General features: G+C 34.9%; 2 protein-coding genes across 3 annotated transcripts in view; one reads left to right on the top strand and one right to left on the bottom strand.

Annotated features, from left to right (window-relative positions):
- erlin1 (ER lipid raft associated 1) overlaps positions 1 to 4,812 on the bottom strand; it is a 14,652-nt gene extending 9,840 nt beyond the window's left edge. The window contains exons 1-7 of the mRNA XM_083538235.1: positions 4,662 to 4,812; positions 2,984 to 3,118; positions 2,809 to 2,890; positions 2,501 to 2,547; positions 2,284 to 2,345; positions 2,067 to 2,192; positions 1,780 to 1,853 (exon numbers count right to left, since the gene is read on the bottom strand). Coding sequence (XP_083394361.1) covers positions 1,780 to 1,853; positions 2,067 to 2,192; positions 2,284 to 2,345; positions 2,501 to 2,547; positions 2,809 to 2,890; positions 2,984 to 3,096 — 504 coding nt within the window. The 5' untranslated portion in view covers positions 3,097 to 3,118; positions 4,662 to 4,812. The remainder of the gene's footprint in view (positions 1 to 1,779; positions 1,854 to 2,066; positions 2,193 to 2,283; positions 2,346 to 2,500; positions 2,548 to 2,808; positions 2,891 to 2,983; positions 3,119 to 4,661) is intronic.
- A 77-nt stretch (positions 4,813 to 4,889) lies between these two features.
- Positions 4,890 to 24,710, top strand: cfap43 (cilia and flagella associated protein 43). Of its 2 annotated transcripts, none has more exons than XM_083538233.1 (39): positions 4,890 to 5,074; positions 5,791 to 5,925; positions 6,482 to 6,735; positions 7,150 to 7,246; positions 7,980 to 8,147; positions 8,246 to 8,393; positions 8,722 to 8,884; positions 8,976 to 9,058; positions 9,193 to 9,324; positions 10,314 to 10,430; positions 10,980 to 11,060; positions 11,182 to 11,330; positions 11,434 to 11,537; positions 11,624 to 11,788; positions 11,895 to 12,058; positions 12,692 to 12,859; positions 12,939 to 13,069; positions 13,199 to 13,301; positions 13,706 to 13,816; positions 14,371 to 14,448; positions 15,415 to 15,540; positions 15,766 to 15,870; positions 16,091 to 16,207; positions 16,302 to 16,493; positions 16,620 to 16,826; positions 17,715 to 17,804; positions 18,194 to 18,274; positions 18,425 to 18,550; positions 18,800 to 18,919; positions 19,000 to 19,107; positions 19,330 to 19,416; positions 19,503 to 19,591; positions 20,077 to 20,284; positions 20,480 to 20,592; positions 20,813 to 20,972; positions 21,429 to 21,593; positions 22,278 to 22,358; positions 22,457 to 22,610; positions 24,374 to 24,710. In XM_083538233.1, exons 2-39 carry the CDS (start codon positions 5,897 to 5,899, stop codon positions 24,535 to 24,537), a joined length of 4,938 nt encoding a protein of 1,645 aa, XP_083394359.1. In that variant the 5' UTR covers positions 4,890 to 5,074; positions 5,791 to 5,896; the 3' UTR covers positions 24,538 to 24,710. The 2 variants fall into 2 exon arrangements, with proteins under 2 accessions (XP_083394359.1, XP_083394360.1); XM_083538234.1 differs by having other exon boundaries at positions 18,800 to 18,923; positions 19,004 to 19,107.
- The last annotated feature ends 2,984 nt before the right edge of the window (positions 24,711 to 27,694 follow it).

Genomic DNA, 27,694 nt, shown 5'->3' with positions numbered 1-27,694 from the left:
AAGCATCATGATGGAAATTCTTCTCATACTACAGTGTTGGGCCTATTTCATCTCATTCCAGGAATCATGGATCAGTTTGAATACATTAAAATACCTAAAGAAGTCATGTTGCCTTATACTGAGAAGGAAATGCCCTTAAAATTAGTGTTTCAACAAGATAATGACCCCAAACACACCAGTAAGCGAGCAGCATCTTGGTTCCAGACCAACAAGATTAATGTTACGGAGTGGCCAGCCCAATGCCCCGACCCTCATCCAATTAAAAACTTGTGGGGTGACATCAAAAATGCTGTTTCTGAGGAAAAACTACCAAATGCAGAGGAATTGCGGTGTGTAGTGCAGTCGCCCTTGGCAAAGGCTGGTCTCAGAAATCGTGGTCATTCATTCATTCATACATACACACATACATACACACACATACATATATATACACAAACGTATACACACACATACACAAAAATTCCTTCTTGAACATTGCCCTCCTATTTATTGCTCTTTCTGCACTCTCTGTACTATTACTGCTTTCTTAGAATCCAAGCTTCATTTCCTTGTTAGTACTGGTACTCTGTGCAATGTCAAAAGTCAATCTAATTTAGTTTAATCTAATGACACTGGTTCATGCAGTGTCAGAAAGCACAAACAAGTCAGTTTGAAAATTTCTAAATTACAAAACAGTTGGAGGAACTGAGATTTCCAACATTTAGACATGCTTTTTACACAGCTCTATGGTTCCCGTATTTACTAGCTACATGGCTACAGTGCAAAAACTATATTGCATACAAACCTGTCTAAATTGATCAACCACATTCTAGATTAACATGAGTTTAAATGAGCTTTCACCCAACTATCACCTTAAGAAACTTAAAACTTAGTATTTATTAATGAACTCTGATGAATTTAAAAAACAAAACAGAAGAACAAACAAACAAACAAAAAGAAAAACATACCAGAAAAGCCTCTATACCTACAAACCATAAAACCTGACTAAAGAACTAATAAAATATGACAGGCTGTGCTGTTATGAAATATAATCAACAACTGGCTGGCCTGATTCTCCTGTTCTCAAACACCTTGAAAATAACTTTCCTATAACAGCACATCCTCAAATGTTCTTTTTTATAGCACAACATTTTGTCGATTCTTTTTTTTTTCTCAAGCCATGCTTTAAAACATTATACTATATTGTACAACACTATATTCTACAGTAGTAAGTTATGTCTTATGTTACAGAATGCCTGAAAACCAGCTTTCCCTCACTGGTGTCATCTTTTCTCTCTAACGTCTAATTTAGAGAAATGCAGCTTGTAGAACAATTAAATTGCAAAACCTTGTCTGACATATCCTTCTATAAAACAGTAAATAAATCTCCAAACAGAAAGCTTTGCAAGTGCAAAGTCAATGAAATTATTTTTTTGGGTTGTTATATAAATTTCTTCCTTATCTGTTTATTTTTAGCTTTAAATTATGTAAGCCTGTTATACAAGTCCCTGTGTTATTTGCTGTTATAGAAAGAAAAGGTATTAGAATGAGTGTGTTAATATAAAGCCGTGTTTTACCTCTACCATTTATCAGTACTAAAGAAAATAAATCAACATCATCTGACCAATATTATAAGCTTATATATGGACGAGTCAGGGTTCCCTACTTGACTTATCAACACCAAAACATATCGTTCTTAATCATGTGAATAACAACATGGAAGAGGTACTATATTATACTGAAGATCCCACAAACCAGTTCAAAAGGAAACTTTGCAGATGAGAGGTAGTAAAATCACACCTGGATAGTGAGACCAGGGGCCATGGAATTTAGATCCTTCTGCAGAGCAGTCTTGAGGTTTTCATCGATTATATCTGTGACACAACAGATTATAAACACCACTCAATCACAAAACAAATTATATACAGCTCATCTGAAGGTCAGCTGCAATTAAAGGGCAACAAACTTACTGCAAATATTCTGAACTCCCCCAGCATACTCTCACTACAGCCTGTAGTATGAGTCACGTAAACTTTTAACCAGCAAGTAATCAGCAGGATAAACTGTTTGACATTACTGCATCTTACCAAACAATTCAATGTAGACTTCTTGTAGTGTGTGAACACTGCAGAACTGGTTCAGCTCGTGGTGGATTTTGTTAAATATTAGTGTCTTGTCGTAATCAGCAGTGTAATTCCTTACAATGTCCACCACTGAAGGAAGCAGAGGTCATGGTCAGTGTTGCTATTTTACTTTTTCAATTCACACATTTCATCATTTTCACTAACTCAGAGTTGTCATCACCTGCTGTTTGCACCAGCATGTTGACCACCTCGATTCGATCAAAATAGATCATGACGCCACCACTGCAGACAAACAAAAAGAATTGCCATATTTAAGAAAAAAGCTATAAATAATTATTAACACACAAACAATGCTTCCATCGTTCACATGGAGAACGATTTTCATACCTGTGTAACTATTACACAATACAAACTCTTATCAGTGGTTAAAGTTTTACCTCGTTCCACAAGGCACATTTTTTATTTCATCTGTCTGCAGTGTCGTCTAAAACAAAGAGAACATTGTTTTAAAAAAAGAATAATTAAGCGTTTTAATTAAGCTAAATTAGAAACTGTGAAATTCCTCTATTACTATTTGCATTATCTGTTTCACATATGAAGTTTTCACTTTAAATAAAGTTCTGCTTTTGAGCTTGTCAATAGGAAAGTGAAAGAAACTCTAAAGAAATTCAGTACAAAAACATCTGGGCTAAAGGTTAAGCAAACTACAAATAAAAAAACAAGTAATATTTAGTGCTATGCACACCTGTACTGATCTGTAGGTTGTGATGAAAGGCAGCATGATGTGATAGCCTGGCCCATTAGGACTGGTGAGCAAAGCCCCGCCTCTGCAAATGACAAGACACATCAGCTTTTTTTCACAGTGAATTTTCATTTATAATTTAAAAACACAGAAGCAATATGAATTTTTAAACACGCACCTGTAATACACTGCTAAATGGCCTTCTTCAATCTTGTGTATGGAGGAGTGAAGCAGAATGGCTATCACAGCAGTGATCGCAGCAACCACTGCCCCAACATGCGCCATTGTCATCCTTCTTCCCAGCACTCACCTACTAAAAGATCAGATCGAGCAGCAAATTATTTATCTAAACATCTGGAACAGGGGTTGTGGTCACATCCTTTCAAGGAAAGCCAGCACCATTGCAGAAATCACCTGCTCATGTGCAGTGATCAACAGCATGGGGACAAAATACAGTCATACAACTAATGTTCTAAATGTAAAAAAATAAATAAATAATACAAATAAATAAATAAATAAATAAATAAAAAACACCACCATTTAGTAGTCTTTACAATGACACCAACACAGTGCCAGAAAGAAAGACAGTGGATGGCAGGCATTTTTGTAAACATTGGACCATTTTTTTTTTCATTAAAATGACTCAGACACTGTTACAGAGCTCACATGATTTCAATCGATAGTTTAACCCCGGTTTAGACACTTTGTTCATGCAAAATGTTTTTGGAAGACTTGCAATGTATTTAGCTAATCTATAACTAACCTCTAGTATATTTTGTTTACGGTTTTAAAAGTTGTGTTTAGGCAATTTTCAACAGATTTACACAAAAAGCACTTTAGGAGTCGTTTCGGCCTTTTCTTTTGTTTCCCCTTCATTTTAAATTTTGTTAAAAATATCTTAAGGATAGTTTAGAAAATCACATCAAGATTTAACTTTATCATTACATACTACATGTGTGAATACACTATATAAATAATATACAATATGCATAACTAGACATTGGGATCAGGGCATGATTGCTATCCTGGAAAGGACTCCAAACCAGCACACTTGTTTGATATCTAACAGAAACTTCACTCTGACACAGATCTCCACAGATTGCTAAGCAGATGAGAGGAAAACATATACAAACCCTGACCCTACAGGTATATTATATGAAACAATAAATCTTCACAGTTCCTTGGAAACACCCACTGCAGCATGATTATGCCTGATCAAGCTTTATCTGACCTGAGGGAAATCGGGATCAGGTTTGTGGGCAGCAGGAACAGGAGCAGTGCTCGGAGTGTCAGTGGAAACCCGCTGTGGTGTTACACAGACACCCCGGGAGCTCATCGTGGACATTATAAACACATCACGACGAACAGCAGCGACACACACTGCTATATTTGGTCAAGGAACGGCGTCGGCTTCTGTTTAAACAGAGGGACTACAACGTCCAATGAATACCCAGTCATGTAAAGAGCTAGCCAGTAAGCTAACGCTAATGAGGTAGCCAAGGTTACCTTCTCCCCCTGTCGAGTAATTAGCAACCGGTTATTAGGCATTCTTATTATTCTTATTATTATAATTGCGTATTAATATTATAAAAATAAAACCGCTCGGGCTATCCGTGCTAGGTGCTACACGCTGTAGAAGAATAAGTCAGGCAGCTCTTTAGCGCGACGGACTGCAGAACAATCTGCGGAACGCTAGCTTCCATGCTAACTACAAACCATAGAACGAACGGCTAGCAGCTAATAATTAGCTCGGTCAAATACACCCTAATCATAAAACATGCCTAAGCTTTAAACCCAGACTCATATTCATTAATGCGTTTCCATACACTATAACAGTCTCGGTGTAATAAAGTTACCTGTCATTCGGCGGTCACTAGAGCCTGGAGCGCGCTTCACTTCAGCTCTTACACGCACGCGCGCACATACATGCCTCTTCCGTCTGACCGTCCCCGCTCGCGCGCCTCTCCCCCTCCAATGACGTCGCCTCAACTCCCCAACAGCGGAAAGGGGATTAATTACGGCGCCGATCGATCTTCAAATTAAAAGACCTACACTGTATCTCTCTCACTTTGGTGACGCCGCATCAACTCCTCACCAGTGGAAGTGGAGGATCGTGTTACGGCTCCGATCAATCTTCAAATTAAAAGTCCTACACCGCGCAAAGTTTTTTGCGAAAACAGGAGCATGTGGATCAGCAGTGCTCCACAAAACTTTTTTGCACCAGGGACCAGTTTCATGCAAGACAAATCTTCCACCGACCAAGGATAGGGTCTGTGTACACAACATTGTAGATGTCATATTCGCATTTATCCATACAATTTCGTTCTTGATTTATATGAAAAAAAAATGATAATTTTTTTTTACTTATCTTATTATAATGCATTCATTTGTAGGTGCAGAGAAATACAACGTGACTGAATTGAATGCGGGAAACTGGCAGAAGCGTTAAAGTGTTAATCTTTAAAATATGCAAAACAACAATTGAATGGTTAATTAATAATACTTCTAAACGTTTTTATTATTTTTTTTTAAATACACAATTTTTGTGTATTTTTCTGACCCTCTTTTCAGTGCCATCATATTTTAAACTGGTAAATACGGATAAGAAATGCGGAGATGATGATGAATAATGAGGCCCAAAATCAGCATTTTCTTCTGTTGTCTAAACACCTAAACATTGCACCAGTATGATGGTCCAGCTGATCATTATACCCCCATGTAGGGTGGGTCAGGAGGTGTGCCATGTTGGCTCTTTTTGCACTGACAGTTTAATGTTCACTACAGGTTCATGTTAATCTTCATAATTTGTACCTTTTTGCGTTTATTTATTGACATGTACAGTGTTAAGTCAAACCATAAGTCAGTATTTAGAGATCATATGTTGTAATTAGAAATAAAAACAAGCGTTATTTCAGGTGTAATATTTTTACTGCATATAAACTCGACTCGTTTGCAGTAGTTTGTTTATGTTCCTGCATCCAATAGGAAGCGAACAATTGTATCACGTGATTCTAACGTTTGCTCGTTGCTATGGAAACGCGTCGCCACAAGTAACGCATGAAGCGCGAATGGACGACTATTTCACTCTGTAATGGATAATTCAGAGAGTTTGGAAGTGAGGTTAGTAGCTTCAATTACAAATCACAAGGTTATTTATTTTAGTGAAATAAAAATATATCATCAAAATGTCTAATTCCGACTTGAGCTTTTTTGATAGATCCAAGACTTGTTAGTTGTTGCTGAAAGCGAACAGAAAGAAAGAAAGAAAGAAAGAAAGAAAGAAAGAAAGAAAGAAAGAAAGAAAGAAGCTAAAGATACGATCAATTAAATAAACAAGAGAAATTAATAGAAAATAAATAGAGAGAAATTAAGGGGAGCAAGAGGGAAAATAAGGACCTGCATTGTTGTAAAGTCATGTGAGGAAGAAACAAAGAGTTAAAAAAAGAAGAAAGAGTAACAAGAATTAGAAAAAAAATCAGAAATAGGGAGAAAAATAAACAAAATTAATGAACAGTTGCAGCAACTAAGAGTTGAAATCTAGCTGTTAACTTGAAATATTAATGCCCATAGATTGCTTTATTCAATATTATTTAGGACAGTTGGTCTACCTGTGTGTCAAGGATCCTTGGTGGTCTAGTGGTGTGTCAACCTTTCAATTATGTTTTTGTCCCACCAGGTGGGTGCAGGGCTTCACCAGCAGCCAAGTTGCATTCTTGGAGGAAAAAACAGCTTGCTACCCCTGTGGAAATTATATCACCTTCTTTAATGTGGAGACACAAACAAGAAAAGTGCTTCAGAGCCCCGGTCATGGCATCGGGGTCTTCACAGCAAATAGACTTCGTAGAACTCTTGCTTTTTCTGAGCAAAAACGTTCTCCATCTATTTTTGTGTACAGCTATCCTGAACTTAGCCTGATATGTGAGCTTAAAGGTGTGTTGTATGTTATTTCCTCATTCTAAAATGCAGCATTTATACTAATTGATATAAATGCTGAGGTGTCTCATCATTAAAAGAAAAACTACTATGCAACCGTACTATAGCGAATACAGCTAAACAGATAAAAACAACCGGTTGAATGAGTCTTAATATTATAATGTTATCATGTTTTAGGCATAAAATGTAGGATGTATTTCTGCATTACATGCAGTGTTCTGGGGAGAGACCTGGGATAGTGTGATCACACATTTTACTTATTTATAATAAGATCCTATTTAACCATTCAGTCTTTCAAAAGCATTATTTTGAAAGATTACATAATTTCACTTTTCGATTAAATTTGAAGTTAGTGTTATACCTTTTTACCTTTGTTTTACATGGTCACACTATTTTCATTTTATTTTCCAGGCATAGCTAAACTGTCTTTCACAGCTCTTGCGCTGAGTGACACTGCTCCATATTTAGCCAGCTGCTCATCTTTACCTGATTACACAATCACTGTATGGTATGGATAGATACTTTATTCATCCTAATGGAAAATGTACAAAATGTGAAATTGGGAAATGTACAAAATGGGAACTTGTATGAGCATTTACACTGGTCCATTTAGTATGTACTCCATGATTCGTTTATTTCGTTTTTTGTATATTAGCCATTCTCACATTCATCTGTAAACAAAAATTAGTATGAGGTTTATATTAGTATGTTAAGATTTTTTTAATTATTATTATTTTAAAGACTGTTCTTCTATTCCTGTGTGATTATTGGGCATTTTGGGCCATCACATATTATATGACCAAAAGTTTGTGGACACATGACCATCACTGCTATCGGTGTATAACAACACATTACTAATTTGTCTGGCTCAAGTGCAGGCCATTGGAGTTCTTTTACTTCAACCATGGCAAAACATATCTTCATGGTGCTTGCTCTGTGTACAGGAACTTTGTCATGTTGGAACAAGTTTGTGACTCTTAGTTCCTTTGAAAGAAAATCTTAAACGTACAGTATATAAAGACAGCCTCGATAATTCTGTGCTTTAAACAATTTGGTAACAATGTGGGAAACAATCACATATGAGAGTCATGGTCAGGGATCAGTATAGTAGAAGTCCCATTTTCATTAATATAAAAGAAACATAAATGTGAAGAAACATACAAAACAAAGACAATGGAACATACAGTATAAACAAATTGCTTATAACTTTGCAATCAGTTTACATGTTTGTTTTTTCAAAGGAACTTGGAAAAGGGAAATTCAATTTGCAGCGAACGACTGTCAGAAGAGGATGTCACAAGCTTACATTTCAATCCAATGAGCTGGCAACAAATCTGTTCTCTAAATCCGAAATCTCTAACAGTGTGGAACATTGAGAAATTTAATGACATCCATATTATGAAGCCCAGGTACATTTGGTCTCTGTCCTGTAGATGCCACTCATATTTGATGTCTAAAAAGAAATGTTTTTGGCATAAATACCATTGCTTTTGAATTTATTTGCCAGTGTTATTGACCTTCCTGCCATCGATGGCTCTGCAGTTGAGCGGATCAACAATTCTTACATCCCTACTGGAAAGCTAACATACTCTGGCCCTCAGATGCCCACATCAACAATTGCAGGCCTGATTGGTGACAAAGCAGATTACGTTATGGTACTGCAATCACTTGCTTAAAAAAATGCCTTTTTCTTCAAATTAGTTTAGTTGATAGGGGTAGAATATTTAGTATGTAGTGTAACATTATTAATGCAACACAATGGTAATCCTTTTACAATATAATGAAGGAATTTATGGAACGTTTCATGAAGTTTTTCACAAATATAGTCATGTAATATTCACGATCATAGCCTGGGCTGTAGATGGAAGTAAATGTGGTTATTATACTGTTTTAAAGTTCAGAATATTGTGGTTTTCTATTTATAATGTTTCCAAGCAGTACAGTTAACTTCGTCCTATCACCTTTTTTTTTCTTCTTTAACAGCGTCTGAAGGAAGTGAAGCCTCAACTCTGCCCAAGTGCCATCTGCTGGTCAGTTTCCTCAGATCTGTATGTTGGGACTAAAGAAGGTTTCCTGCTGCAAGTAAACACAGAAAGTCTCATTGTCTGTATCATGTACAACCCTCATGTTAAGCAAAGTACCCCAGGTAAAAAGCAAGTTTATTGGTAAGCAAATATATTTAACACTTAGGATTTTATATTTCTGTGGTCCAGGATATGTTCAATCATATCTTACAGAATGCAGTAAAAGCCTGGTGATTCAGGAAGGCAGCTTTCAGAGCTTGGCATTATGCAGTAATGGAATGTTGACTACAGGATCTGTATGTGCATCTCATTTACATTCAGTATATTCAGTCGTTATAATTCAGGCTATCATGCGACCCTTTACTTTCTCAAAGGTGTATTCAGCTAGAGCTTTGTCAAAATTATAATTTTTTACAAAATCTTTCTACAGGATGGTGTTTTGCAAATCTTCCGAATTAAAGGGAACAAAGTGGAAGTGGTGGAAAATTTGGCTTTAGTGGAACCAGTATCCAGTTTGTGTTTTTCACCTGACAATGAAACTTTGCTGCTAACTTCAGACACTGTAAGTGAAAGCAGTTTATTTTCAAATTGCTGCCCAGTAAATCTTTGTTTTTGACTTTAAATTGGTGTGTAATTAGGGTTCAAAACATAACAGGGTATGCTTTCATAAGAAACTATGCAATACATAACCCTTTGTTTGACTGTTACAAAGGGATGAAACTGAAGACCTTTCAAAAATACAATAGAATCATCAAATTACATAAAGCTTTACCATGTCAGCATTTCATCTCATCTTCTCCCGCTTATCCGTAATTTGGGTCGCGGGGGCAGCAGTCTAAGCAGATTCCCCAGACACTTCTCCGTGTCCAGGGATCGGGCTGTTAAGGCCCCCGCCTTCGACTGCTGCCCAATCCTCTCAGCACCGGTCCCTTACGGTCCCTCCTGCAGGTGGTGAGCCCACGGGAAGGCGGCCCCACGTCGCTCCGACTTCACGGTCCTTGATTTATTTTTCTCGTAAGGGTCCCCAGGAGCATAGAGGGTTAAGGGCCTTGCTCAAGGGCCCAAGAGTGGCAGCTTGGCGATACCGGGGCTTGAACCCCCGACCTTCCGATCGGTAACCCAGCGCCTTAACTGCTGGAGCCACCACTCCCCCACCATGTCAGCAATTAATTTTTATTTTTGTTTATGTGGAACCGCCACTATACAAGTCAGAGTAAACCTATTATTTATATACAAATTATATTATATTTGAAAGAGCCAATTAATATAAACCTTACTAAAATGACACAACATTCAGAGCTGTACTGTTACAGAGAATTAGTCAATGTCTTGTGACTAGTCAGTGGCAGACACTCCACATTTCCATATAGTGATAGACTAATAATAACAGTAAAAAAAAAACAACATGCCAAGCTCAAACTCAAAACATTGCATCACCTCAGATTTTTGAATTTATGTATGTCTTATTTAAATCTGTAGTGATTCAACATAATTTGATAAGTAATTTAAACTGTTTATAAGACCTTTTATAAATGTTGCTTTTTTTTATAGGGACGCATTTACAAGTACAATCCAGGACCTAAAAATGAAGTAATCAAAGTTCTGGATGTGTTGTGTGGAAACTTCATTGCTGCTGCTCCATTATGCACTGAAGAGAACCTCTGTGTGGTAAAACAAAACCAAATACTTACTTTCACTAAAATCATAAATAGGACAGAACAGTGATGGTTATATAGGCTGAATCTGTACTCAATACTCTTAGTATATTTTTGTAAATGCAATTAGTTTAGACAGTATGTAAATAATAAAAGTGCTTTTTATATTTGAGAAGTACACCGTATACATTTTAATATATATTGTTCTTTTGATCCATTTGTAATTCTACTTCAGAATTAAAATTACTTTTATTATACTTTGTTTACTTGTTTAGAATCTATCTATCTATCTATCTATCTATCTATCTATCTATCTATCTATCTATCTATCTATCTATCTATCTATCTATCTATCTATCTATCTATCTATCTATCTAATGTATCTGCTTATGTAGTGTGTGTGTGTGTGTGTGTGTGTGTGTGTGTGTGCGTGTGCGTGTGCGCGTGTGCGTGTGTTTGTGTGTGTGTGTGTGTGTGTGTGTGTGTGTGTGTGTGTGTGTGTGTGTGTGTGTGTGTGTGTATGTGTGTATGTGTGTGTGTGTGTGCGTGACTGTGACTGCAGTCAGTCAGAGAGTCTGGGGAGCTGCAGCTGTGGTCAATGGAAGATGGAGATTGCATTGCATCCCTCTTTCTGCAGACAAAAGTTAGTGACATTACATCATTTAGTTTTATTTCCACCAACACTAATTTTCATATTAGTGACATATACAGTAAGCATCCTATATGTGACTTTATATTATGAATTTACTTTATTGTGGACACAGGTGACCTGCTTGGCATGTTGCCCAAAAGCACAATATGTTGCTGTTGGAGCAGTAACAGGCCATGTCCTGTTTGTGGATCTGACCAGAGCACAAGAACCTCGATTGGTTCACACTGTCTATCTGTACCATGTACCTGTAGAGCATTTAGTGTAAGTGCTGTTGTTATGGATAATATTATAACGGACAACCTGAAGATTTTTTTTTTTTTTCATTTTTCATTATTATCAGTCTCACTCTTATTTTCTTTAACAGTTTCGACCAAGGGGCAAATTTCCTGATTACAGGAGCATTCGATTCTAACATATTTTTTCTGGATGCAAGACCATCTAAAGCATTTGAGATTATTGGATACACTGGTACGTTATAGCTGTTGTAAATAAATATATTTTGTAAATGTGGGCCTATCACTGATAGACATTTCATTTACATTGTCTTTTTTCAGAGGTTATGGGTGCCACTGTGAGTCTGTCAACCCAGTACCAGCAAGAGAGCGAGAAGGTGGATGTGCTGGTGCTCTGTAATACTAAAAGGAATAACAGTACAAATACTGAACAAAAGGAAGGGAATCTGTTGATGCTGCTTTCATTGTCTACACAGCAGATCTTAGGTAGATTTTTCATAAAACACAGCTATAGAAATGTGTGATATTTGTAGAACCTTATTCCTAGGTCATTTAAATCTATTACTACCACTAAATTGCATAATGTTTTTAGATACTGCAAATTGTGTGGATCCCCTTGGCCTCGTGCAAGAACAAGCTATCCAAACCAGTCTGTATGAAATCCCACACTCTCTTTCTTCATGTGTTCTGGGTAGCAAAACTATCTTTGGTTATTGTCACCAGAAGAAGGTTCTGCAGAAGTTCCAGCTACCACTGGTATGATGTGTAGAGCACAGCACAACATTTACTAAGCATGAAAAAAATACATGACAGAATGTGCTGTTATAGAAAAATAGTCAGTGGCTGGGTGGTGTGATATTGTCCAATGAGAAGTGGCCACACTGAAGATCAGGAGTGGTGGAAGTAAACTATTCCTGTACTTGAGTAAATGTAAATTAAATAATACTCCAGTTAAAGTAAAAGTACCCCTTATACATTTCTACTAAAAGTAAAAGCACAAACATTCCTTGAGCTTTTGAATGTACTTAACTGAACACTTTATGTTCCACTGCCGATTTCCGATTGTTGCAGGCACACAGTGAGTACACACAACAGGTTATCATTAACTTTGTAGGTATTTATTTTAAAGTGTTAAGAAACAAGTTTTCTATGAAATGTAGTGGAGTAAGATGAATAAAAATGAAAATATTCTGATAAAGTACAGATACTAAAAATATAAGCAAAAATACTTTGTTGCTGTCAACCGCTGAACCCCTATTTCACTTACACAACTCTTTGTATATTCTTAATTTATCTTATATACTAGCAACATACAGTAACATGAAAACAAACATAATGTTTTTTATACTTTGAAAGAATTTTCACATTTATTTTTATACACATTTGCAGGGTCTGGATAAATTGTCCAGCAATGGAAAAGTAGTTGTATTGAGTCCAGAGAAAGAAGTAAAAGGTCATTCTTTTGGGCTTGCGTTATTGGATCTCTCACCTAATCAGAGGTGCTTGGCATCTGTCGGCAGAGACGGGCTGCTTCACATCCATAACATCATCAATCTGGTAATATTAGGGTTAGAACATTTTATTTAAACTTTTTTCACGTTTAGGAGTGCAGTGTACTGACATCTGTTTCATTCAGGAGATATATGTGCAGAAGCAACTACACTCTTGGTGGTTGGCAGGAATTCGCTCTGTGTCTTTCACCCCTGACAGTCACACTCTTATCACTACTGGCCTCCGAGATGGATCTCTGGTCTGCAGTAGGCTCAGGTAGGAATGTTTGCTATTACGTAAAATGTGTATCAGTACTTTAATTTTCTTTTTTACTTTTAGGGGGATGATAAATAACATAAACATTGTTCCTAAATAGTTTTTTATTTTTTTATTTTTTTTTACAAGTTTAAAGATAGCTGAAGCTACCCAAAGTGACCTGTCTGTGGGAAACAACTTCGAGGAAAAAATATCCCAAGAGAACCCCATCCTCAGTGGCATGGCTGACTGGGTACTGCCATCACAGACACCAGAGGGATTTGCTCCACCACAGACAATAGAGATACATAACATTAGTATTGTATTATTCAACAATTGAGCAGTGTGTTATTATTTTTGTAATTCTTTATGTATTTATACCATTGATATTAATATTTTCATTAATCTCCTTGGAAATGTGTTAAATGTGCATCAAAACAACTGAAAAGTAAATGTCATAGTAATAGATTGGTGTGGGTGTTTAGTGCGGAAATGCACACTTTTATCAAATATTCCAAAGCAGGTCACATACATATTCCTCCCATATGAAGCGGTTTAATCTAGAATTGAGCTTGTTGAAGCTATTTGGGGATACAAATCTTTGTAAAAGTATGACTATTTAAAAATGAAACTAAACAGTATATTTTTAAATAATAGGTGAGCAACACGGATCAAGTAACAATTGACACAGAGAAAAAACAGAGTTATGACAGTCTGCCTTCTACAACTCCAAGTAATTCCACATGGCTGGATAATAAACTAAACACAGTAAGTGTTCTAATGCTGTCACACATTACAAGCATTTTATACATATAATAAAATAGCAAAATTATATTTTGAGATTAGTGCAGATGTTGTATATGTTGTAGTGTTGTTGTTTGTGGACAAATGACATTAAAGAATGACAATTGTAGATAATTATTACTTTGCTTTTCTGTATTCAGTTTGTAAAATCGAAAACTGCATTGCAATGGGCTTTGCTTGTCATTTTTAAAGATATGATATATATTATTATGGGTTTTAAGTTTTAAAGGACCACCCATGATTCAAAAGATTCTTTGTTTTTGTTATACCATTATGCATCCTGCTTCATGCATCATTTACATACAGCTTTGACCCAGTCTTCAGATCTGACATCAGTTTGGCACCTTAGGTCTTAAATCAAGATTATAATCAAAGAATAAATTAATGAAATACTTAGGAGTGCCTTATACATTTGCGACAAAATGAAGAGAGTCTTCAACAGACTGTTTGTGTGTGGCATTTATCACCAACTTGCCCTTGCATAGAGTAAAGAGTGAAAAAGTCTGTCATCTTTGCAGTTTCTCCAAGAAGAGAGCAAGCAGTTTACAGAGACCAGGAGGGGTCTTAAAAAGAGTGTAGAGGAACTTCGGGACACAGTAAGAAATAGCACAGTAGCATGTATAGCAGTACTGTAACTGCAATCATATACAGGTAGTGGTGGGTAAAGTGCATCATTCCTGTTTTTAAATTAAAAATACCAATTCATGAGTACTTTATTGCAATAATTAATGTGATTAAAGGTTCATTTAAAAGAGTTTTCTACTGTTACACACATGAGAGTATACTTAACTTTTGCAAACTGTAGGGTTTAATATTGCTTCCATGACTGGTTATCATTTAAGACAATTTATGGATTCATTTTGAAGCAGTGAGGAGCAGCATCTAAAAATTAAGATTAAGTTTAACGTTTCCCAAAATGAAATTATTCTGATAAGTACGGATATTTGAAAAATCCACCACTGCATACTTTATATATCACCCCATTGTATAATAATATGCATATTAATGTAATTTTTTTAAAAAGGGTTCGTTTCATAGTTTGGGGAAATTCCCTGCAGATTTTGTGAGCACATAAAAAGAACTTAAAATTAAATTCCACGTAGGACTATAATTAAATGTTCTTACTGGTTGGAAAATGATACTGTAAAGGGCACTGCAATTTATCTATGCACTCTCATTTAGATTTAACAAGCTGTACTGCACTGTTCATGAACATAGTCATGTATTAGAATGAACACTTTAGATCTATATCAACTGTTTAGACCTATATTTCTATTTCTAGACTCATCTTTCCTAATATTTTCGTGATCATTACTGAATAATTTATGATGGCCTATCAACAATATGCAAACAGAAAACAATTCTGCGAGCTTTAAAAATTATTGTTTAAACAGCTATTAAGCTTGAACAGTTGTTTATACAACAATTAGCCATATTATTATAGATTTTTTGTGTCATTTTTTGATAAATACTCAGAACTGCTCTGGCATACAAGTAATATTTCATGTTTAATCTTTATAATAATAATTGATAACATATATTTTGTGCTGTCTTGCTGCAAGATCAAGGCTATGATGCAGGAGAATGAGAAGCTGCCAGAAACCGAGAAGCTGGAGCAGCTGGAATTTAATCTGGACATGGAAGAGCAGCAAAGGCTGCATCATGAGGGAGAGCAAGAGGTCTCCAAGGTAAAACCAGTGTATCTTTTTACATTTTATTTGTTTGCTTGTTCATTTATTTATTTCCATTTTTTTGCTTGTTAATTGCATTATCTAAAATGTATTTTTTTTAAATAGAATGCATTTTGAACAGAGTGACTATGAAGAAGAATATGAAAAAAATCTTGTAATGCATATGATATATATTTATGATATTAAATTAGCTATTACTTTGTTGTATATGCACTATATAAGGTGAGAAAGGAGACTGAGCTTGAGAACCTGGCAAGATGTTATCTGCATGAGATTCTCAAGAAAAAGTACTGGGATTCCATGACAGTAAAAGAGAAGGCCATTAAGGTAAAAAAAAAATATTAAAGTAACAGAGCTTGATTTCTGTTTTGTGACCTTCATCTTTTTATGACTTTCATTTTGTGATGTGTTAATTTCCACACTAAGTGTAACAAGCTGGATAGTCACCTTCCAGGTTCTAAAAGTGTCTGTATATTATATTTAAGGAAGTGTAATCTTGCCATGCTTATTTCAGTGGGTTCTTCTTATTATCATATGCAATCTTCAGGCTTTTAACTCAGAGCAAGAAGTGGTTAACTTTCCCATGAAGGAACGCACAACAAAGGAACTAGAAGAGCTTAACAGTGTAGAGGCCATCCGAAAAACTGAACAGGCTGACAGTAGTGTATGTACACATATACTTTATAATGCAGAATCCAAAGTCTAAGGAAATTAAACATGAAAAAGGTTACCTATGTTATGTTGTGTTCAATTTGCAGCAAGATGTTTTGGAGAACAGTAAGGAAGTAACAGAGCATATTGAAGATGAGGAGAATAAAAAACATAAGGAGGAGAGCTCAGCTTTAACAGGTAGTCTGAGTGCTCAGTATGGAGTTTCCAACCCTCACTTATATAGCCAGTTCAGTCTGCATACAAGGGACCTAAAGATCAACCAGATCATCCTGCTAAAGGTGACATTCTTATTTTATCCTGTTTTAATAAAGAACAATAATACCAAGAACAAATTATTTTAAGTTACCAACTTGAGCATACTGTATATAAAGAGATTTATTTTATTTGCATGATTTTATTTCTAGGATGTTATCTACAAAATTAAAACAGCTTTTAACGCAGAGTTTGAGTCTGTGTACAAGCAGAAGGAACAAGAGATCAACCGCATAAAAGACAAGAACAGGCGCATTACAGAGATTATGGAAAAACTCGAGCTGCAGGAGATACTGTGGGAGCCGATTCTGACTGACAGCGAGAGACCAGAGAGAGCTCTCACTGTCAATGACTCTGAGGTAACAATACCAGCAAGGTGGTCTTATATATTACTTGCATTCATTTGACATCAACATATGTTTTTTTCCAGAAGTTTATCTTGTTGTTAATCAGTAGTTTGTAAACCACAGAAGTATAGAAGTGATTAAGATCAGCTGTTAGGCTTTTCTGTTTACAACTATACGCTGTACTAATTTATAGTCATAATATAAGGTGTTAAATCTGCTTTCTCTCAGGGTTTTTTCCAAAAATGTCCTTAGTTTGTCAACCCTGGCTTGTTCATTAGATAACTATTGCTACATTCAGACTAGTATAGTCTATGCTTTGTGGCAATGCTTATTGTTAAAATAGAAGCGATTTAGTTTGCTAGTTTTATAGTGCAATTCATTACAATCTATAAATCTCTCTATATTTAAAATTATGTATGTATGATAGTATGAACTTTTTGTCTAAATAAATAAAAATCCGATGTGGTCTGAAATAGATCTATAATTTGTTATTCAACAATTGTAAACACAAAAACTGCTTGCCATTCTATCTTACCCTGGATCTGGTCTGTACAGATTAAATCTGAATTTGGCTCTGTGTCCTTTGATTCCTAGTAAGAAATTTACGCTAAAACTAATTCTGCATAATTTATTGCTCTTACAAAGAAATAAAAAAAACTGGCTTTAGTAGTGGATGCTACTATTTCAGGTAGCAAGTCAGGACAAGCATTTAGAACATGTCCATTTAGCTCGGAGGTTTGTTTGAGAAACACTCTGACAGATAATTTAATATTAAAGGAATCTGTTTAATGCTATTTTTGATATGATAATGCTGACTGTTATTTGAACCTTGATTTAGGCTGTTGGCTTGATGGCTGTTGTGGATAATTGGCTCAGTATGAGTTTCTGTGTATGTTTCAGATTGAGGTTGAGAAATACCTAACACCTGAGCAGAAGCAGAGAGAGAAGGAACAGAGTAAAGAAGTGGAGCAAAAGCGGCATGAAACAAAGGTGTAACTCCTACATATTATATTACTCATTGTAAATGTCCCTCTGGGATGAATTAACTGATCTATCTAGCTATTAAGTTTGTTTACTTCATTCATTATTTCAGAAGTTAACACAAATAGGCCATATACACTATATGGCCAGTCCTGTTTTTGCACAACATTGTCTTTATGTCTACAAGTACACTCTTGTTTATAGTTCTTTTTTGCACATTGTACTGTATGACATATACAGTAGGTTTGCTGGTCTCCCACAGTGTCTTGTGTTGTCTGTTTGCACTTTTGTCTTGAACTGTTTGCACTCGGTGAGGACAAAAATGTGTTGAATAATATGTATTAGTAATCATTAAAATATTATATTGAAATCTTTGTGGCTCTCTATTTTCTGTATAGGGGGACAATATTAGAGGACGAGCTTTGGATGACATGATGGGTGGAGTTCTTGATGTCAAAAAAGAGGACATCCTGCGAACGGTATTTTGGCCAACTTGATTTTGACACAACATTTTTAGAATGAATTTATATTAAACTCTTTTACTGTTTAAAAATATATCAAATATCAAATGTATGATAACCTCACCTTTATATGTTAAACTATATAATGAATTTGTATGCGACTTTAAGGAAGTGACACCCCCCGAGTTTATAGACAAGCCTGAGTTCGAGTGGACAGAGGAGGAAAGGAAAATCTACAAAGAACATGAAAAAATTGTAAAGGAGCTCAATGAAGAACAGGAGAAATATAAAAAGGTGATTAATTATCTGTTAAATTAATTTTATAAGGTTTGTGTAACTGTGTTATGCAATCTGTTAAAACCCTGGATAAAAGTCTCAATTTATTTCTGTGTTCCTTCAATGTACTTGTTGCATTAATAAAGACCTGTTATCCTACTGTGGAATTATAACATCTAAGTCAAATAATCCTTTGATAGCCATTTAAAGCTTTAATTGTATATAGTGATCTTATTATATTTGAATATTTGTTATTTATGGCCCCAGACCTTGGAGGCAGAGATGAAGAAACTGCAGGCATCCATTAAAGATGCCACCAAGGCCTTTGATGAAACTCTGAGCAAGCTTTATGAAAAGAAAGTGAAATCAGAAATGATTTTATATCAGGCAAGTTCTAATTATTTCTGTTGAATTGCATACTAGTTGAGTCTACAATACCAAGTAACACAAAAAATTTTGTGCCACAGGAAGAGCTGAAGATCACCAACCTTTACCTTTCCTTACTAATTGAGGAAGAGATGCTAAACAGAGAGGAAGAGCTCATTTATAGCCTGGAGAAGGCACAAACTGTTAAGGTACATTTTGTTTGGTAACATTCCTTCTGTCAGTTGTCCACTTCATCTGGGTGTAGTGTACCAAGAACAAAAGGATGAGACGAGTGATGTGTGTAGCTTGTCTTGCTCAAAAGGATGTGCATGAAGAAACTTGTGTGGCACGATAATTATTTTGGCTATAAAATTGTTTTCCATGGCCTGTAAAGTGCTTTTGCATATGAGTCACTTTTTTTCTGTTGGCAGAATCAAATTGGGAAATATTTGAAAAATTACAGAGAAGATGTAGAGGCCTTTCGAGAGATGTATGACAATACTATTGCAGAAGATAAGGTAAGATCATCTCTTTCGATATACTAAACATAATTCTATGATTGATCCTGGTAATATATTAGATTCACCTTTTGTTCTTTTGACAGCTTCTTGACAGTGGATTTCGTAAAGAGTTTTCTGATGTCCCTGGACACATTGTTGACCAGCTGTACAGGCTTTACAAGCGCAGACCCAGGTACTTTCAAAATTTAGATCCTCTAAAAGTCATTAAGAAGAAATAAAATAGGATGAAATGTAGTCCAAAAAGGATTCCAAAGTGATCTTTTTTTTTTTTACAAATTACTCCAGACTCTATATATTGCAGAAACAATGAACATGCCTGATTCATCCATCGCTGAGAAAAGTGGTCAAAAAACATTTCCACAATAAGGAAGAACATAGTTTTAAAAAGTTTGCCCTCCACATCTTATAAAAGCCTAAAGTTTAGTGCAAATAGAAACAGAAGTAACCATACAAAGTAAATAATAACTATGCAAGTTGGCTGCAAAATAAGAACGAAATGCCTTAGGATGGACAGCAATGCAGGCAGCCTGCCACTCACAGTGGTGCTAAAGTAGAAACTTCTATGATATTGGCTCAGATGTGACTATAGAGTTTTTTTACTCCCGACTATCATAGTTGATCAAGGCACAAATGACAATAGAAGATATTTTTTTTCAGGATCCAAATTATGAGGACACAGACAGACAAAATAGGCTCTTTTAAGGAATCTTCTGTGTTGAATCGAGTGGCAGCAGGAGGGCTTTCACAAATTATGAAAGCCATGGAGGAGTTAGATGCACCACAGAACATGCCAGAGGGTCTAGACCCAGCTGTGTGGGTGAGATTTTGTCTGGCCAGGAGGACGAAAGTGGAGAGTGAGCAGATGGTGAGAAAATTATCTCAGTAAAAGCTACTAAAATGAGAATATATGCTGTGAAAATTTTCTTATTAAAGAAGTATGTATTTAGTTTTATAAACCTGCCATGGATTTTTTTTTTTATGTGAATATAAATAACTTATTACCCAAAATGGCACAGTTAACTTACATAATGGATAAATATATATATATGTTTGTTGTTAGGTAAAAATGAAGGCACTGACATTAGCAGAGATGCAGACATTTCTGCAGAAAAGAACAGATGAGGATGAAAATGCACAAATGGAAATCATGAACCTTACTGATAATCTCAATAGGTAAGACATGAATTGATTTTTTCATGTTATTAGCATCATACAAAAAAAAAAAACATTTAAAACAATAACACGCATTAGTCTATGGTTTGCAGGAGCAAGGTTGGTGCTACATTATAAAACAATAGTAACAACAAAAATGAATTTATTTATCATGGTATAAAACATTCAAAACAATATATTTATTGTTATTGAACTACTAATAACATTAAATTCTTTGCAGCCTGCGAAAGGAAAGGTCAAGGTTCTGCCTTGACGTTATGGTGCAGATCCTGTTAAAACAGGGCCAAGTAGAGGTGAAGACTGAAGACTTTACTACAGACTACTCAGACTCTTTGTTGCTCCAGTGCAGTGTTGTCGAGGAACTGAACAACAGCATCCGGGTATTCAGACTAACATGACATTCTTGCATTCTCTTGCTGCTTACGCATATTGATATTAAAATTTTTGAGAACCTATAGTTTAAAACGGGGTGTATATACAGTAAGTTCCCTAATGTTTCCAAAACATTATTTGTGTGTGTGTGTGTGTGTGTGTGTGTGTGTGTGTGTGTGTGTGTGTGTGTGTGTGTGTGTGTGTGTGTGTGTGTGTGTGAATATAAACCTTTTGTATGTAATAAATTCAAAACATTCTTAGAACTGTACACATGCAACAATATTGGCAAAAAAATTCACATATCTGTCTTAGACATCAGACTGTGGAAAGTGGTGAAAAAAACATCCTGTCAAAACATTATACTCTTGCTCTTGCTGTTTTTTTATTTTATTTATGAGAACCTATGCAGTACTATAGTGCAGAATTGAGTACAAATAATGCACAACACAAAACTTCTCTTCCAGACTTTAGGAGTGCAGAAGCTTGCCAGCATGATGGAGTGCAAAGACTGTCATAAAGGAATTATTCAGCAGGAATGGGAGCATATGAGGATGAGCAAGCAGATTGAAGATCTCAAGAGCAAAGCCAGAGATATTCAGATGCTGCATGTGTCTCAGGAACTCCAAGAGGTATAGCCTGAATATGCTTATAGTGATGGTATGCTTCAGAACAATGCATTGTGTTGATGTTCTTAAATGGATAGTTTTCCTGCCTGAGTAATGCATTTATAACACTCAAGAAGATATAGGTGACACCTTTCCCTGAGGCAGGATTGCAAGTTAATTTTTTATAAAGTGTAGTGCCAGGCCATTTAACCACAAAATATGCTATTACGTCAATTGAGAATGAGAGTGGGGAAATATATAGGGATTCAAACACAACATCATGTGCTGTTAAAGAGTAACAATCACATGACATGGTGTTGGGATGTTCAAATCAAAATAAAATAAAATCAGTTAATTAATTATTCTCTTATAACAGCACAGGAGAATATAAATTGAGGTAACTACTGATAATTCTAGGTTTTTATTAATTCATGAATGACAAGACATTGCCATTATTGCCAATATATAAAATACATATGCATGTATATATGCATATTGTGAGTATACCTTCTGGCTGTAGCCACTTTCTCCACCACCTAAATTAGAAATAGCCTACAGTCAGTAAATGTATACTTACAATACTCATCTATATAAGAAGTTGACTGTATAAATAGCTGCAGATACAAACATATACCTAAACAAATTGCAACTAGTATATACATGTATAATTGTCTAGACATATTAAATAATGAGTGTGTATTTTTTAAGTACTTGACAGAAACAGACCATGAAAACAGGATGACTAAGAAGGTATCTGCTTTGGAGAAGACATTAACATTACAAGAGAAGGTAAAAAAAAATCCAATTCTATTGAATAAGGAATACAAATAAAAAGTTAATATTTTTTCTTGGTACTGCATGAGACAAACTGCTGGCTTTTTGTCTAGAATTTTAAGAAGAATATAAAAAGCTGCAGGAACCTGATAAAGGAGTTGAACAGACAAGCTGAGGTGAAGAAAGAGAATAATGCAGCTTTAGATGTGGAATTGACCAACTTGCAAATGACGGTTCAAGAAATAAGAAACATCTATGAGACCTCAGGTATCTGGATTTTTTAAAATGAAAACCCTTAAATATTACAATAAATAATAGTGATGATTATAATCTAGGGGTGTAGCGGTACACAGAATCCGGTACACACAAAATTGCAGTAGTTGGGGGAAGAAATGCAAAACATAATATTGCTTGTCGTTTTTTTTGTGCTCATCAACATTTAAACAGTTTACATTTTTTTAACCATTTTGAATAAAATGCCAGTTTGGTTAAATAATATAGAAAATAATATTTAATAAAAATAAAATAGAATAAATTAAATTAAATTAATGCAATACATTTATTTTTATTATATTTATTACATTGGGTAATCAAATAAATTGGCACAAATTAAATTGTTTAAATAAAGTTTTATTAATAGAAAAATTTATTTAAATAGTTTACATTTGTTAGACCTCATTTGGGTAATACAGATGTGTATGTAAGTGTGTCTGTGTGAGTGTTTTACTTTTAATAATTAATTTTCTAAAGATATGATCTACTTAACTGTTCTACTTATTTAAGCATGTTAAAAATCCTTCCAGCGTATCCTTTAGCATGTTTAATCCTTCCAGTCCCTCAATATGTGGAATTGTCAGGATTTTCTTCTTTTAAAATAAGTTCTTAAAGCTGGACATAAAATGCTAAAGAATCATTAACGCAAGCATTAGTCATTAGCTGCTTGCAACTTGCTGGTTAGCGGCTGATACTATCGCTGTGGATTCTTTAGTGTTTTAATGCATGCGCAAATCAAATCTTATTTCTGGTACAGAGTGAGTAGCCACAGTGACACTGCTCTAACTTTAGTTTTTATTTATACCCCTGGCATTGTTGTGTATGTTTTCAAGTTTAATAATAATAATAATAATAATACATTCGCTCAAAGTCCGAGGCAGAGACTAAACAAACTTGCAATTTGCCAATATGTTTCTGGGGGAACTCGGATTTTAACTATGTTCCGCATGTAAAAAGGATTGCATTCGGTACGACTGTATACCAAACCAAAAGTCCTGTACAATTGTACAAATTCATGTACCGTTACACCCCTATTCTAAATCCAAACCTTTTTTTTGCAATCCCAAACCTTTCTATGTAAAAATCTTTTTCTATGTAAAAGATACTGTATTTATTTGATCGATTTTAACAAGTATAGCACTATACTACATATTAATAAAGTAAACAGTAAATTATTGTTACTTACTTTTTAATAACTAATTACTTTATTAGGCTATACAGCCAAACATATGTGGACACATGACAATCACATCCTTATGTGTTGTGTTTCCATTAGTTTAGAACTACTGATTGGCCTTTAATATAGTGTCAGTGCTGCTTTTGATGCTTCCACTTTTCCACTGGCAAGGCTTTTATGCCCATGGAGCTACAAGAGCAATAATGAGGACCTGTGCACTGTCAATGTTTAATTTCATTCCAGAGATTTTACTGGACTTGAGGTCAGGGCAAGTAACTTGCGTTCTTCCCCTCCAACCCTGGCAACCCATGTCTTCATGGCTGTTGCTTTGTGTACAGGTGCATAGTCATGTTTGATCAGAGTTGATATCAAACAAAATCTAAAGTCTACAACATGCAAAGACATACATTTGTGTTGCCTCTAAATTTGTGAAAACAGTTTAGGGAAGAACTACAGTACATGGTCAGGTGTCTACAAGCTTTTGGGCATATAATGTATTTGAATTTATAGAACATTTAAGTTGAATTTAATTGGCAGGGCCTTTTAAATATAATTATGATGATTACTACTTTGTTTTCAGTCATGGAGAAGACTCAAGAGAGTAAAGCTAAGCAGCGATATCAAAACATCCTGCGGAGGAAGAACCTAGCGGACTTGGCCAAAGCACAGGAAATGGACATAGCCGTACTGAACGCTAAGTTGGAAAGCAAGCGAATGAAGACGTTTCCTGCTTTTCCTCAGTAGAAACGTATCTAATAACACAGCCTCTAAATACAATACAATACTAAATCCTGTTACACACTGTTCCCAATCACATTTATATCCATAAGAGGAAAAGCACATACTAATTTAAGCATGAAATGAGCAAAATGTATAACAAAGTGCAGAAATGTCAAATAAATCTGACCTAATTTGAATCTCTTGAGTCTGTTGCTTTTATAGTTAAATATTCAACAATGGGGTGGCATGATGCCATAATCTTTTTTTTTACTTATTAAAGAACATTATACTCTTTCTCCAGACATTAGTTATGTAATGTGAAAATAAGGTGAAATAAGTTATTTTCTGTTATTACTTACATTATAACAGCTAGAAAATTCTGATCAGAGTTTTCTTTGAGGTTTCTTAGTAGCAAGACAAGCTGCAATTCCTCTTTTAATTTAAAAGAGGGAAAAAGAAATAGTATTTTTCAGAAAATAACATTTTCACCGTTTTGCTAAATTAATTAGTGTTTTTGGAAATGAATACATAGTTAGATAAATAAAAAAATGTAAATAGTGAACCAATCCTCCAGTTCACCCTGCATTGTCTTAACTGTGAAACTAGTACATTTAAATTACTTCTTTAACTCTTAACTTTTGCACACCCCTTACACAACTAAAAAATTGCAAGGATCATGTTAATTAATAAGCATAAAGATCATGTAAAAATGCATCTGTTAATATGGTACTGCTTTTGCTGTGTCTTCTTCAGGCACAAATTAGAACGGCTCTTAACATTACAACATGCCGTGACTTGTATATCAGAAATTCACTGCCTGGAGGTTTTATAATGCTTATGGTTTTTTCCAGAGCAGAAATTTTCCCCACATATAAATATGTCTGTTGCTGATATGGAAACAACAATATGATCAGAAAAAAGGCCAATTCCTCCTGCTGTAGTGTAAATGTTGTCTCTGTAGCAGAGTAAAAGAAAAGTTTTTTGGTGTCTGACTTCAGCAACGACTGGTGAACACAATAGCCTAGATACAATATCACCCCTAATGTTCCTTACATAATGGATGCTGGGTGTGCCTGCAGGACTCTAGGCAGGACTTTGAAGTACATAAAAAGTATTTTTGAGAATTGCTGCAAACACTCTGAAGGAAAGGTTATTCATCAATTCAAAACAGTATTTTCTCATAAGCTTTATTAGTAAGTAACATATTCTAAGGAAATTATAATCCCTCAAAGTGAATTTCCTTATTCTTTATCCTGATTTATAAAGTCAGTGTCAGGTTTAGCATTTTTTCTGCCAAGATTCATGTTGAGACTTTAATTTTTCTTCCGCATGTTCGGTGCTGTTCAAGCATTTACTTGCTGTCAGGAGATTCCACTGATGTTAGTTGTACTTTTGTGAATCACCTACTAACTCCAGGTAGAAACAAACACATAAAATCTGTTTTCTTAGTGCTTTTACACGTGATGAGGTGGAGCTTAGGCTCTTTCTGTGAGTCATTTGAACTCTGTGTTTAGTATGTGTGGTGGGGTGGGTGTAGGTGATGATGGGAAAGTGAATGCTTAGCCTGGTGTATCATTTGTTTACCTAGTTGCCAATATAAACGAATCATGAAACTGGTTTCAGATATGGAGATTGATTTTGATTATTTTAATGTGCATAAATTTTGTGTTCTTGTTAATAATTTTTAACTTCTAATTGTAATCTAATTTAATCTAATATTTAGGTCAAAAGAGAGGCATGCACTAAATTGTTTTCTTAAATGTTAGAAAGTTGTTTGTATATATAAAAAAATCAATGATTGGTTGGTGTCGTGTGTCCCAAGGCAAAGCAAATGTACTAATACCCTCCAGAATGTATTTTCCTCATAACAGAACATTTCAAAATGTTTTTATTGTAGTTTGCCATACCAATTTGTAGTTATTTAATCTTGTGGATTGGAAAAGGAAATTAGCTCTTATGATTACTTATTTTTTTGCATCCAACAGTTTATTCTTTACCCAACCTTTTTTATTATCTTTCAGATAATAGAATAAAAAACATAGCTTTTAACCTTTTTGTTTCCAAGAAATGTTAACAGGTTCTCCTGATTCTTCTGTTCTTCTGGTATGAAGTCTCTCTTCCATTTTAAAAACCTTTTAAAAAATCTTTATTTTATATCTTTATTTTATTCTAAAAACCTTCATGATCTTGAATTTTACAAAGCACTGACACTAGACACTTCGTTTTAAAATCATACACACACATTACAGTTTGAGCTATTTCAGACTGTTTAAAAATATATTTATGTTAAATGGCCTCATTGGAATTGTCTAATTTAGGTTGTATAGAAGGTAATGTAGATAATATAGAAGCAACAACAATTGCTCTATTGTGCTCTAAGCTGTTATTTGAATTCCTGTTATTTGAGTTATAGCATGTACTACCTTCAAAGCTGCTGTTTAAAAATATTTAAACACCCTCTGACCAATCAAATTTGAGATTTCAACAACACTGTGGTATAATTTACGATAAAATATGCATTAATGTTGAGACAAGCCAGTTCTGAATCATATTTCTAACTCACATCTTAGTCCCTTTAGGCAAAACAGGATCTAGTCAGAAAAAAAAATCTGTTCTCTAATGTGGAAGCGTATCAGCTGACCCTGAGGGTGTAAGATGAATTCACCTTAAATAACCCCAATTATATTGATTTAATTTGTTTGTCCTTTTTTATTATTTAAACTGACTAAAGTGAATTTGACAAAGTGAAATTAAAAAGATATAATTTTAAAAACAGTTCGATTAGTTAGTTTTAAAAGTCTTGCTTGTCTAAAAATAAGGCTGCAGTTATAAACATTGATGTCATCACATCATTGGAAACTCATTGTCTTTCAGTGGTAAAAATAGCTTATTGCAATATAAACATGATTTGTTTCATTTATTCATATTGTAGTTAGGTAACATAACATTTCTGACCCCTAAAAGAATGTATTGCCACGCGTGCTACCACTTACCTAGAATATAACCTATTGAAAATCATAGCAATTCACTAACCTGAAAGAAAAAGTTTTTTTTGTACCAGTCTACTTGTCTGTTTCCAGACTGAATAAAGTGTATAAAACGATATATATAAATCTCTATATGGAAATTGATAAGACATATAATCTCATCTCATCTTTGAACATATGAACATAGCCACAGG

This window comes from Silurus aristotelis, assembly GCF_946808225.1.
Source record: "Silurus aristotelis genome assembly, chromosome: 4".
NCBI lineage: Eukaryota > Metazoa > Chordata > Actinopteri > Siluriformes > Siluridae > Silurus > Silurus aristotelis.
Note: the sequence above shows the minus strand (reverse complement) of the source record. Positions and strands in the feature narration are given on the sequence as shown.